Source organism: Marmota marmota, unplaced genomic scaffold, assembly GCF_001458135.2.
Source record: "Marmota marmota marmota unplaced genomic scaffold, marMar, whole genome shotgun sequence".
In the NCBI taxonomy this organism is placed as follows: Eukaryota; Metazoa; Chordata; class Mammalia; order Rodentia; family Sciuridae; genus Marmota; species Marmota marmota.
Genome location: NW_025999964.1, coordinates 591889 through 603952, shown reverse-complemented (window position 1 = coordinate 603952; position 12064 = coordinate 591889). Strand labels below are relative to the sequence as shown.

Sequence of the window (12064 nt, the reverse complement as noted above, 5' to 3'; positions counted from 1 at the left end):
CCTCCCTGTAGCCAGGGGCTGGCTGGAGTGGGCAGGACGCGAGCACCTAGCTCTTGGTGGACTGCCGGGTCTGTGCAACTGGCCGCAGCTGGCTGGTTCCTGTCAGGCCACGCTGTCCGCTGCACATGGCTCCCAGGCTTTGGGCACATGGCCTTTCCCCTTGTGGGCCATGAACCCTTCTGTGTCAGGCCCTGCGTGGCCTCCAGCCCAGCCTGCTCCTTGACAGCGACTGCCCATCCTGTCCTCAGTGGAGCTCCCTGAAGGAATTCTGCCCTGGCCTTCCACCCGTCAGCCCTGAGGCAGGTTGTACGGCGTGTTGTGATTGCATGACTGTTTAACACTTGCCCTCCTAGACTATAAGCCCTGCATGAAAGAGGGACTTTCTTTTCTTTTTCTTTTTCTTTTTTTTAAGAATGTGACCTTTATTTTAGTTGTTGTCGCTTCTTATGTGGTGCTGAGGATCCAGCCCAGGACCTCCCAAGTGCTAGGCAAGCGCTCTACCGCTGAGGCCCAGCCCCAGCACCTGAAAGAGGGACTTTCTCTCTGTCAATTCAGTGTGTATTTTATAACATCAGGGATCCCGATCCTTGACCGTGGGCCCGGGGTGATCGTCACTGAGTCAATGAAGTCTTCTCTCCTTGTTACCTCAGGGCAGCGAGGCACGGGAAGGAAGAAGCCCGTCATGGTTCAACCCCGCCGAGGCTGTCCAGGTCATGCGCTACTGCTGCCTGCTGGCCCGGAGCGTCTCCAGCCAGGTGTCTGCCAGGGACATCGGTGTCATCACGCCCTACCGGAAACAGGTGTGCCTGCAGGGATGTCCCTTGTTCTGCAGTCACTGGGGCCCAGGTTCCCCATTTTGTGGAGTCTGTAGAAGGCAGAAACAAACTCATTGTGAACAGCAGCAGGTTTTTAGAGAAGCAGGACCACGTTCGAGTGCTCTGGAGGGAAGTCTGCAAACTGCTTCCCCCAGCCATCCCTGCTCTGCAGAGCTGAGCTTGCTTCTGTTTCTAAATGGTTACATCATAAAACTTTGCATAAGAATCTGTGGAATACCCTGGACATTTGGCCCTTTAAGGAGAAGCTCGCCAACCCCACCGTCAACCGGTGTTTCTCAAAAGGGGTGGTGTGTCATCCTTGGAGGGGACTGTGCTTGTTCCGTGTGGCTCTTCCACCTGGGGACTGTGCTTGTTCCGTGTGGCTCTTCCACCTAGGTACAGGATGGTGGGTGGCATTACCCTGTGTTGTGGTTAGCATTTTACATCACTGTGACAAATGACTTGACAAAAATAATTAATAGTTTATTTGGGGCTCACAGTTTCAGAGGTTCAGTCCATAGCTGGCCGACTCCGCAGTTCTGGGCCCACGGTGAGGCAGCACGCCATGGAGGAAGGGTGTGGCGGAGGGAAGCAGCTTGGGACCTGATAGCCAGGAAGCAGAGAGAGCTCTGCTCACCAGGGACAAAGTATAATTCCCAAAGCCATGCCCGCTGTGTCCCACATCTTCAATGACCCTCCAGTCACCACCCAGTTAATCCACTCAAGTGGATCAGTGCACTGCTGAGGGTGTCCTCTGGTAAAATGATCTCTTCACCCCTAGACTCTGTGCATCGCCTCACATCTAAGCCTCATCCCAGTCAGGCTCTCCTGAGTTGCACAACAGGCCCCTGCACCCCTGCCTGGCCTGGAGCCGTGGTGGAGTTTCAGTCACTGAGCGCTTGCTCCTGGGGGGTACAAGCCGCCCAGGCCTGGGGAAGAAGCCCCGGAGAGGCAGGCAGCGGCCGGCCACATAGGTGAAGGTCAGAGGGCATGCCCTTGGTGTGTGCCCTGCACGGAGCCCTTCGGCCAGGCCGTGTCTCTTCTGTGCCTGAGGTTGAACCGAGTGCCTGGCGCTCCAGCGGCAGCGGCCGTGAAGGCTGGAGCAGGTAAGCCTCTGTGGAGGAGCCCAGGCAGCCTTCCCTGAGGGCTGGGCTGGGTGGCCTGCTCGCAGCTCAGCGTGTCCACTGGGCCGAGTTCAGGCATTGGTGAGCTCCTGATGACTCCTGACGTGAATTCTTCACATTGGGCCTTTCCCGGCCAGTGACCAGACGGTCCTTCTCACTTGACTTCTTTTGCTGCTTTCTCTGTTTCTGTTTGGTTGTTTGTTTGTTTGTTTGTTTTTAAGTCGTGGTAAATGTAAGAAGCCTGCAGTTGGGAATGCTGAAGATGCCAGCCCTGGCTGCCTGAGTCCCTTGGGGTGGAGCCCCTGGTCCTGTGCATGGACATCGTCCTTCCCTGCCATCCCTGCAGGCACAGGACCACGGTCCTCTGTGTGGACACGTCCTTCTTGCTGGCTATGGATCCCTGGGTATTGGTCCTGCTTGGGGTTTGTGGAGCTTCTTGGCTGTCTGTGATCTGATGTGACCCCTCCCAGGGCTTGTGGGCTCGGGAAGCACAGTTCTCAGCCTGAGGCGCGTGTGGCTGGTCCTGTGACAGTTTGCCTGAAGGTTCTAGCATGCCCTCCTGTAGTTCCCGGGCCCCGTGGTTCTGCTAAGCCACCCCGGGGATACCCCCAGTTCCTGCTATGCATTTCTTCTCGAGTGCGGGTCACATACTTAGATTCTTTGCATGTCTTATCATTCTTTGTTGAAAACGGAATTTTAGAATATTTTACAACTTTGGAAGCCAGGAGCAGTGGTGCACGCCTGTAATCCCAGTGGCTCGGGAGGCTGAGGCAGGAGGATCGCGCGTTCAAAGCCAGCCTCAGCAACGGCGAGGTGCTAAGCAACTCAGTGAGACCCTGTCTCTAAATAAAACACACAACAGGGCTGGGATGTGGCTCAGTGGTCGAGTGCCCCTGGGTTCAATCCCCAGTACCAAAAAAAAAAAAAAAGTAAAGAAAACATTACAGCTCTGGGTCCTGATTCCCACTGGTGGTGATCCATGTTGTGCTTTTGCTGCCTCCTTTGTGTCGTGGCTGCCTGCACTCAGCTGGTCCTGTCCTTGTTGAGGTTTTGTTTTGTTCTGCTTGAGCTGAGGTCACACAGCTTGGCGGTTGGCCGGTGTTGCCCGGCAGTGGGCAGCAGTTGTGCTTACCACCAGCAGCAGGTAAGACTGCCCCCTGCTGGTGGAGGGTCTCCTGGCCTCACAGCTTCAGCAAGGAGTGGCTCATCCAGCCTCACCTCACGGGGTGGGGCTCAGCCCTTCTCTGAGGTCACTCTGCACTAGTCCCACTAGGCCTGGCCTCACCCCAGAGCAGAGCACCGCTGTCTTCACCCACGTGCGGTGCTTCAGGCCTCAGCACCTCTTGGGTTGTGCGCCTCTGGTCTCCAGAGCTCCCAGAGGTGTGTCAGTTTTTTCCAGCTACATGGCTGCTTTGGGCGCACCTGGCTATCGCCATCCTGCCTGCCACGTCCTGACCTGGAGCCCTCAGGCACACCAGCAAGGCCCAGGAGAACCAGCCCATGTGACACCAGGCTGGTCCAAAAGCTTAGGCCCGTCCTTGTGGCTGCGCTCAGGCACGGGTCCTTGAGCCACGCTGGCCCTGAGCCAGGTGAAGCTCCCAGGGCTTCCACGCTGCCCTAGTCTCTGCACAGCCAGCTCGGCTAGTTGCCTGCTTCAGGGTCTGTCCACTCAACTGATTTCTCTTGGGGACCAGTGAGAGTCCACCCTCTACCATATTCCACACACAGTCTGGCACATGTGGGCCTGGGAGCCCTGAGCTATGGAGAGGGGTGAGTCATTGCTCTGGCAGGAACAGCGAGGTCGTCAGTGAAGGTGGCACCTGCTGGCAGCAGGTGGCTAGTTGGCTGAGAACTGTTGCAGGCAGCTTCTGCAGCCTCCCTACTCCCAACCCTGATCCAGCACAGCCCTGGCCAGCCTTCAGAGCCCCTGCCTCCACTGGCCGCTCCTCCTGCAGGTCCCATTGCCCCCCACACTGTCTGCTGTCCTGCTGGGCTCTGCCACCCTCTCAGCCTGGGACTGGCAGGCAGGCTAGGCCTGGGTCGGCCAATCTGGGCACAGGCGCGAGCATCCCCTGTTGGTGTCTGAGGTGCAGCCAGTCGGGGGGCCGTGCTGCCCTCTCGCATCTTCGCAGCCTTTGCCCTGCACGTCTCCTCACCCCCTTCCCTAAGGCTGGGTGTAGGCATGGCTTGCAGGGGACACAGAGGCCACATGCTCTGAGGTGACCTGGCTGGGTGACAACGGGTGCTGAGGGCCTCCCTCTCCAAGGCACATGCTGCTGGGACTGCCTAGGGGTGGGCATGGGGGCCTCCTTGAAAGGGCAGTGCATTGAGAACCTCTCTCTGTTCACGGCCCTGGATTCACTGTTGCCTGGGCAGTTGCTCCATGTGATGCCCATCTACATGGAGCTGTGTCTAGTTCTCCCAGCAGCACGTCTTTCCACATTGTTCTGGGCTCTGCCCTTGGGGGCTGAGTTAGGGGTCTCATCCAGCTGCACCTGGCTTTGCTGTTGGTTGGGGTGTTTCTGATTCTTGCATGGTTGGACATGCACTCGCTCGTGGCCTTCAGTCTGTGGGCGTATGCTGTCCCTCAGGCCTCCGTCCACCCACCGCCTCCTGGCTGTGTTGGTCTTATCTGTTGCCCACTCTGCTCTCCAGAGGTCCAGCTGAGCTCACTCCTCACCACACGCCGGCTCTCCACGGGTGTCATCCCACTGCAGCCCCTGGCACCTCAGCAGCTCCTCCTGCCCGAGCAGCGCTGTCCCTGAGTTAGGTGGCTGCTTCCTGCCTCGCTCACCTCTTGTGCTCTCCTTGGTGGTCACACTTGCTGGAGCTCAGCCCCACGGGGTGTGCAGTCCCCCAGAAGGGGCCCAGCAGAGGTCTTGGGGCCTGCTGCCATCGTGGTGCACAGCCCACCTGTGAGCAGCAGTGCACCCTCTCATTTCTTAACCCCTGCTCCTGGGAGAGGGCAGGTGTTCCCCAAGGAGCTGAGCCCTCCTGACGAGCAGCTTATCCCCACTGAGTTAGACTGAAGTAGATGTGGTGCGTGACTGAAAGCAGCACTGCACGTGGGCTGGCATTTGCTGTACACCAAGATGAGAAAGAACTGATCGGATTTGTACAGGGTTATCTTTAACATTTCAACCTCTTTTGAAGGTGGAGAAAATAAAAATTCTTCTGCGAAATGTTGATTTGATGGACATAAAGGTTGGATCAGTAGAGGAATTTCAAGGGCAAGAATATTTGGTCATTGTGATTTCAACGGTAGGTATCGCTGTCTTGCAGCCACCTCGCTGTTGTGGGGGCTGAGAACCCTGGGGTCTAAAGCGGCAGAGCTGGATGCCTGCCCTAGGCAAAGTGCAAGGCGAGGCCTTCCAGGCCCAGGTGCACCGCAGGTGCTGACTGCGGAAGTTCTTCAGCAGACCCAGAGGTCAGGGCCAGAAGTAAAGGGAAGCCCCCAGGAGGCAGAAAGAGGCAGCTGAAAAGGAGCCCCACCATGGCAGCTTCTGCAGCACTGCCGCCTGCGGAGCCAGGTCGGACTCACGGCCCCACGCGTTACTTTTACATTAACTTTATTGAAGAGTACATGTTAATTGCAGACAAGGTGAAAGTTCAGATACAACAAAGAGATTAGGAGCCACCTAAACCCTGCCACGTGGGGTCCCTGTCGGCTGTGTGGCCATGTTCCCTGCTTCTTCCCAAACAGTACAGACTCCTGCTAGTACCCCTTCCTACACGTCTGCATGGGGCAAGAGTTTTCCATGCAAAAACAAGAACAAAAAATGTACAATGCCATTTTTTAATTCCTCTTTTGTGTTTTTCAGGTGCGGTCAAATGAAGACAGATTTGAAGATGATCGCTATTTTTTGGGTTTTCTGTCCAACTCAAAAAGGTTCAATGTTGCAATCACCAGACCCAAAGCCTTGCTGATTGTGCTGGGAAACCCGCATGTGCTAGTCAGAGTGAGTATGCAAGACAGGGGACTGAGGGAGGAGGGCTTTGGGGAAGGGCCAGGCCACCCAGAAGTGGCCGCTGAGGTGAGGGATGTGTGTGGGGCACAGGAGACATGGCTCCCTCGTATTCAACAGGACCCCTGCTTTGGTGCCTTGTTGGAATACAGCGTTACCAACGGTGTGTACACCGGCTGTGATCTGCCTCCCGAGCTGCAGGCTTTGCAGAAGTGAGTGTTCCTGCTGCTTCCTAAAGGCTGGGCTGGCTTTAGGATGGCCCGGCCCCTCCTCTGCTGGCCCTCACTCAGGAACCCCACACCCATGCCTGCCACACTGCTTCCCAGGCTCTCTGCAGCCCCTGGACTGCAGGAGCCACTCTGTCCTGATCATTCAGGGCTGGCATCAGCCTCCCCTTACACACACGGGGATAAACAAAGCACCTGGTAGGAACCCTGGGGAAGGGGGCAGGTGGAGCCAGATCCACATGCTGCTCCTCCCTGCAGCTGTGCCTAGAGGAGGTGGGTCCAGCCCCCAGTGCCAGCATCTGCCAACAGAGGAGCCGGGCCCACTGGAAGCACAGCAGCCTGTGTGCAGGGGACTGTGCACCTCATGCTGTGGGCCTGAGACCCTGCCTGCCCGTGTTCCTGTTTCTGCCTGTCCTGCAAATCCTGTGGCCCCTTGTCTTGCAGCCGTGGGCATTGGTGTGGGCAGCAGCTGATCCTGCGCTGGCTGCTGACCTTGGCACACACCAGCATGTTCCTGCCATTTGGCAGTCACTGCGGCTACCTCCCCCCCCAATAAATACTTTGGTGACCCCTAACCTCCTGTGCACCTGAAAATGTGCCCGTCATTGATGACAGTCTCACGAGGCCTCTGCCTGCCACTGACTGCAGTCTTTGGAGCTGACCCCAGCAGCTCCATCCTGATCCAGACACGTGCCGGGCAGCAGGACAGCCACCAGCTCTCCTCAAAGCATGCAAAGCCCCCGGGGTCTGTGGGGCTCTGCCTGGGGTTGAGGGGAGGTGGCAGCAGCATTCAGGCCTGTCCAAGACCCAATACTTCTGGAAGGCTCAGCAGGCAGGCCTGTGCCGGGGCCTCTGCCTGTCCTGCTAGCCAAGAGCTTTTTGGTCCCTGTGCCACATGGACACCAGGCTCCCTCAGCACCTTCATGGGTGGGCGGGCTCCCTGGCGGGCCGTGCTGGGCCTGTGGGCCTTCACTCCAGAGGCACTGAGTGCAGAATCAGCAGGTCACTGAGTCCTCGTGCCCTGGCCAACAAGAGGCCAGCACAGTCGTGCCCCATGCCAGCTCTGCCACAGCCACCTCCGCCCACCCTGGGGACTGTTGCTGAGTTTGCAGCCCTTGGAGATGAGCGCTCTCCAGGTCCAGGAGGAAGCAGTGCCAGGCCGGTGCTGTGTGAGCAAGTGGGAGTCTGGCTGGCTGGCGGGTCCCTCCTGCCCTGCCAGTCCTGCAGCACCCTCCCTTCACAGGACTGCCCCGCCCAGGTCCTGGGGCAGCGGGAAGAGGCTGGTGTGGTGCCCTGGAAAGACTCACGTCCTACAAGCCTGCACCCATCCCACTGTGTCCTCCCCACAGGGACTGGCCTTGCCCAGGTGGAGCACTTAGGCCAGAAGGCCCAAGGGATGAGCCCCACAGAGGAAATGGCTGAGGCCTCCCACCCCAGGGACCAGCATGGGCAAGGTGTCCTCCCCAGGTGGAGAACAGAGAACCTTTGGGATACACTTAACTCCAGATAGAACTGAGGGCAGATCAGACCAGCCAGGTGGTTCTGCCCAGTCCTGCACCTCCTCCACTCAGCAGCCAGGTGGTGTCCCATGGCTGATTGTGCCATCGACCAGGAGTCACCCACACAGCAGCCAGCCCTGTCCACCCCAGGGGCAGCGCCCAGCCTCTGCACACCTGCCTCGGGGCCTTCCTATGCCCCGCCCTCTATCTGCAGCCGCTCAGCTGCTCCCTACAGGCTCTTCTTGGCTTCATGGCCCCTGACTTTCCTTGCACCCTGTCAACATGAGTCACACACAGCCACCCAGGAGGTCTTCAGTGTTGGCTGGCATGTGAGCAAGTGAGGGCAGGAGCAGGCCCAGGCCTGACACTTAGAGGTGACCAGTCTGTCCCACAAAAGCTGGGCACGTGAGATGGATCATGGTCCCGTGTCATCAGTGATGTGGTCCCGTGTCATCAGTGATGGAACCAGCCTCTGTCCTTCCACCACCAAGCACTGAGCTAAGGTCAGTCCTGGGCCTGTGGGCTCTAGCACCTCCTCCCCAGGGGCAGTGCCCAGCACCACCCTTCACCCTCCACCCCAGAATCATCCACACAGCCAGGGCTTCACCTACACCTGCTGTGATTTCACCTGGATATTACGGTACAGGAAAAAGGCCAGGCCTTGTGGGACCACAGCTCCAGAAGACCCGTGGCCCAAGAGCAGGGGGCGTCCCGCAGACAGGGGAGACCAGCACCAGGAAGGTGGGAGTCCCTGCGAGGACTTGGTGCCCTGTGTTGAGGGCAGGACAGAGTGGGTGGGAGCCCCGGGACAGGTGGCAGGGAGGGAAGCAGGCTGCCTGGGCCAACATGGGGGTGTTAAGATCTGCACCTGGAGATCCCCAAGGAAACTTTAAAACAGCATCTCCCTGCTTGTTCTTTAAGTTAGCTGAAATGTTTTTTTCATTTTTAAAAACTGTTGGTGTCCTTCCCAGCACATGGTTTAAGTATTGCCACCTTAAGGCAGAAGAGTCAGTGGTTCGCCAGCCTCAGCAGAGGAATCAAAATGCCGCCATCACCCATGGGACGCCGGCCAGCCGTCTGCGGCAGCTCCTTGAACGCAGGCCCTAGCCAAGTCCCACAGCTTGTCCTAGTGCAAAACATGCTGGACAGCTGTGCACCACACACCTTCCTGCTCTCCTGAGCATGGAGTGGGAGCTCAGACCCACTGCCCACAGCCACAGGGGTGTGAACAGGTGAGGGTTCAGCCAGTGGGGCCTGAGACAGAAGCTTGAAGGGTGGAGTGCTGCTCACCACCCCTCCCCTGCTCGGCACCTGGCTGCCTATCCAGACAGTGGACAGCATTCCACAGTGGGGACAGAACCCCCAGCCGCCCTGGGGTTCACAGGGGAGGGCTGGAATTGCCCTGTGCTGTTCACCATTGAAAACCTGGGGGCCTGGCCTGGCCTTTCCTGCCCATGTCTTAGCTCACCTCTCCTGCTTTTTGGAGACAACATACACATACACTGAGAACGTCATTGTCATAATTTGTGAAATCCTGCGGCTGAGCATGGTAAACAAGAATTTCATCTGGATCATCCTTACAATTAATTCTAAATACACAATCAAAATGACACACGTTGCCATATTTCACCAGTAACTGAACATGCAGGTGAAGGTGAACTGGAAGCAGAGCCCTCAGTGGTCTGCAGGGGCTTCTTGGCAAGCACTCATGACCTCATGGAGGGTGTTGTGTAGGGCTGCAATGAGACAGGCTGCCATGACATTGTTTTCCCATCTTCCATCCTCATGGAGAGAAGAGCTGAGAAACCCTCTTCACCTAAATAAGAGATGGGATGAATATTTTGCTGTAGTACTCTTCCCTCAACCAGTCAGGAACCGGATGGTCAACGCCACATGTTAACATATCCCCAAGAGAAGGGACGAGCTGCTCCCCAGTGCAGTTCCTTCCGCAGATAGGATCTGGGGAGAGCACCCTGCAGTCTGGGCTGCCTTAGTGTGAGATGCAGACATGGACCCCACTCTCCACTCCCTCATGCCTTCTCCTGGGAGGACCACAAAGCGGAGAGGCTGGGCACCAGGGGTCCCTGCAGGATCTGAGCCCCTAACCAGGGTGCCATCAAGGACCTTGGCTCTGGCTCCTACCCCACTCCCACCTAGGCCCCTCTCTGGGGATGAGGTTTCAAGGTGGCTATTGCAGTGGGTGGCAAAGACAGAGAGCTTGAGGCCCAAGTTCCAGTTTGGCCAGGTGCCCCTTTCCCAGGATTCCATGCTTCCCCTGCTAGATGTCAAGATAGTAACCATCCAGCAACTCTTAGGGACACAGGACCCCATCCACACATTTACCATTAGTTTTTACTGAGCATCTATTATGCTCTGGATGCTGCTCTAGGCCAAAACAACTTCATCCACTCTGCAACTGGCATGCCAGATCAGAGTTCCTCTGGAAATCAGCAGCCTCCCTTATGCCAGAATCATCAACCAAGATGCATAACAGAAATAGGATGCCTTTTGTGCTGAGGATGTGGCTCAAGTGTTAGCACGCTTGCCTGGCATGCGTGAGGCACTGGGTTCGATTCTCAGCACCACATAAAAATAAAGATATTGTGTCCACCTAAAACCAAAAAATATTTAAAAGAATAGGATGCCTTTTATAGATAAAAAGTGCATGATCTAGGAAATGACCTGATGAACTAATGCAGTTAGACCTTCATGTAGGAAGCATTTTGATTCTATTACATGATAGATCAAAATAAAGCAAGAGATGTACTATGTTCATGGATAGTATGACAGTACATATTTCAATTTTCCTCAATCTATACATTCAAGACAATTTCATTGTTCCAGCTAGATTTTTCAAAAACTTGACTAGATCATTCTAAAATACATATGAAAAATAAAGTCTGTGCATACCCACATCAATATTAAAAAAGAACAATGGAGATACCTGCCCACTGCAGATTAAGGTATACTACCAAGCCATCATTATACAAACAGAGGTACAGGGCCAGGCACATGGACCAAGAACACAGAGACCCATCTAGGATGCATGGCCAATGCCTGAGAAAGGGATCTGCGAGAGGGTGCTTGCTTCCTTGGCATTGAGAAAACTAGCTCATTTTGTGGAAAACTAAGCTGCACTCCTACATGAAAGTACTCTTCCAGCTAAAGATTTATGTCAAATTGGTAACATACTCCATGGGATTTTTTGGATTGAAATTTTATGGTAGAATCATCTAAAAATCTCCAAATTACAAACTACTTCAACTGAACTGATTTGCCTCAAAATGCAAGGTTGTTTTCTAATACTTATTCTCTCTGAAGTCACTGAATGACTGAAACACTATCACTCCCCTGGACAGACACCAGATACCTTTGTGACATCAGAAAGAAAATCCCAAACTACAAGCCTTATTTAAAAAAAAAAAAAAAAAAAAAAGATGGTTTTGACTCCATCAAAATTAAGGATCTCCATTCAGACCCCACGGATGATAAGGCCAACAGACAGAAGGACATGGAGGGGTCCACAGCTGGTAACAAAGGGCATGTATGGAAAGGGAAGAACTGCAAACTGCCAGGGAAAGAGGGAGTTCAGAGGCACCGTCAGCTTTGAGCAGCCCAAGTGAGGACTGCCCCAGTAACCAGGAGAGGACTAATGACAGCACTGAAGACCCACACCCTGCACCTGGGAGTAGATGCTAGGAAGTGTGGCAGCCCCACCCTGGGAGTCCTCAGAGGACTTTAAGTGACTGTGCCAGGGAGTCTGGGGTACCTGGGGGAGGGTCTTAGAAGCAGCTGACTCAGCATGGAGAAAGCAGAATCTGCAGAAGCCGGAGCACATCCTTCAGAGGTCAGGGTTTGGGGGGCAGAGAGGGTCGAAGGTCCAGAAACTGGCCAGGCTGGGAGAGGGTGGGAGCAGGCTGGGCACCGCACATCCCCTCCAGAACATCCCCGGGGGTGGGCCGGCTACCGGTGTGCTCACGAATGCTGGGGCTCGGGAGGCACCTACTGGATGGATTTCTGCAGGACGTGGAAACCCCAGGCACACTACACTTACAAATACTGAGGGAGGGGGCAGCAGCGGAAGACCTGAGCCAGAGAGTCCTGCAGGCGGCCAGGGCAGAGGGGCGGCCCCGGGGCCCGAGGCTAAACCCACAAATGGGCCTGCAGTCAGTCGCTCCCGAGGGAGCAGCGGGCCTGGATGGCTCCAGATGTCGGATGAGGGTCAGAGAGGTGGCAAGGAAGCCCCAGAGCACTGGCGACAGCCGATGGCGCGGTGGGGCGGAGGTGCGGGGCTGAGGAGCCAGGGGACCCGCACCGGGTGACGTCGGACCACCGCCGTGGACCCGGAGGCCTGGAGTTGGGGGCGATGGCTGCTGCAGTGGAGGGTCGTGCGAGAGGGAAGACGCTGGGGAGGGCGCCCCATAGTGTCCGCGT

The 12064-nt window shown here is 56.2% G+C and overlaps 1 protein-coding gene and 1 long non-coding RNA gene across 2 annotated transcripts in view; one reads left to right on the top strand and one right to left on the bottom strand.

Moving 5' to 3' along the window:
* Mov10l1 (Mov10 like RISC complex RNA helicase 1) overlaps positions 1-6706 on the top strand; it is a 61133-nt gene extending 54427 nt beyond the window's left edge. The window contains exons 23-27 of the mRNA XM_048803201.1: positions 651-800; positions 5093-5200; positions 5761-5898; positions 6025-6116; positions 6390-6706. Coding sequence (XP_048659158.1) covers positions 651-800; positions 5093-5200; positions 5761-5898; positions 6025-6116; positions 6390-6399 — 498 coding nt within the window. The 3' untranslated portion in view covers positions 6400-6706. The remainder of the gene's footprint in view (positions 1-650; positions 801-5092; positions 5201-5760; positions 5899-6024; positions 6117-6389) is intronic.
* A 2495-nt stretch (positions 6707-9201) lies between these two features.
* LOC125616850 lies at positions 9202-12058 on the bottom strand. Its single transcript, XR_007347625.1, has 2 exons — positions 11400-12058; positions 9202-9446 (listed from the first exon to the last, which is right to left on the bottom strand). It is a non-coding gene; the product is annotated as an uncharacterized LOC125616850 (long non-coding RNA).
* Between the last annotated feature and the right edge of the window lie 6 nt (positions 12059-12064).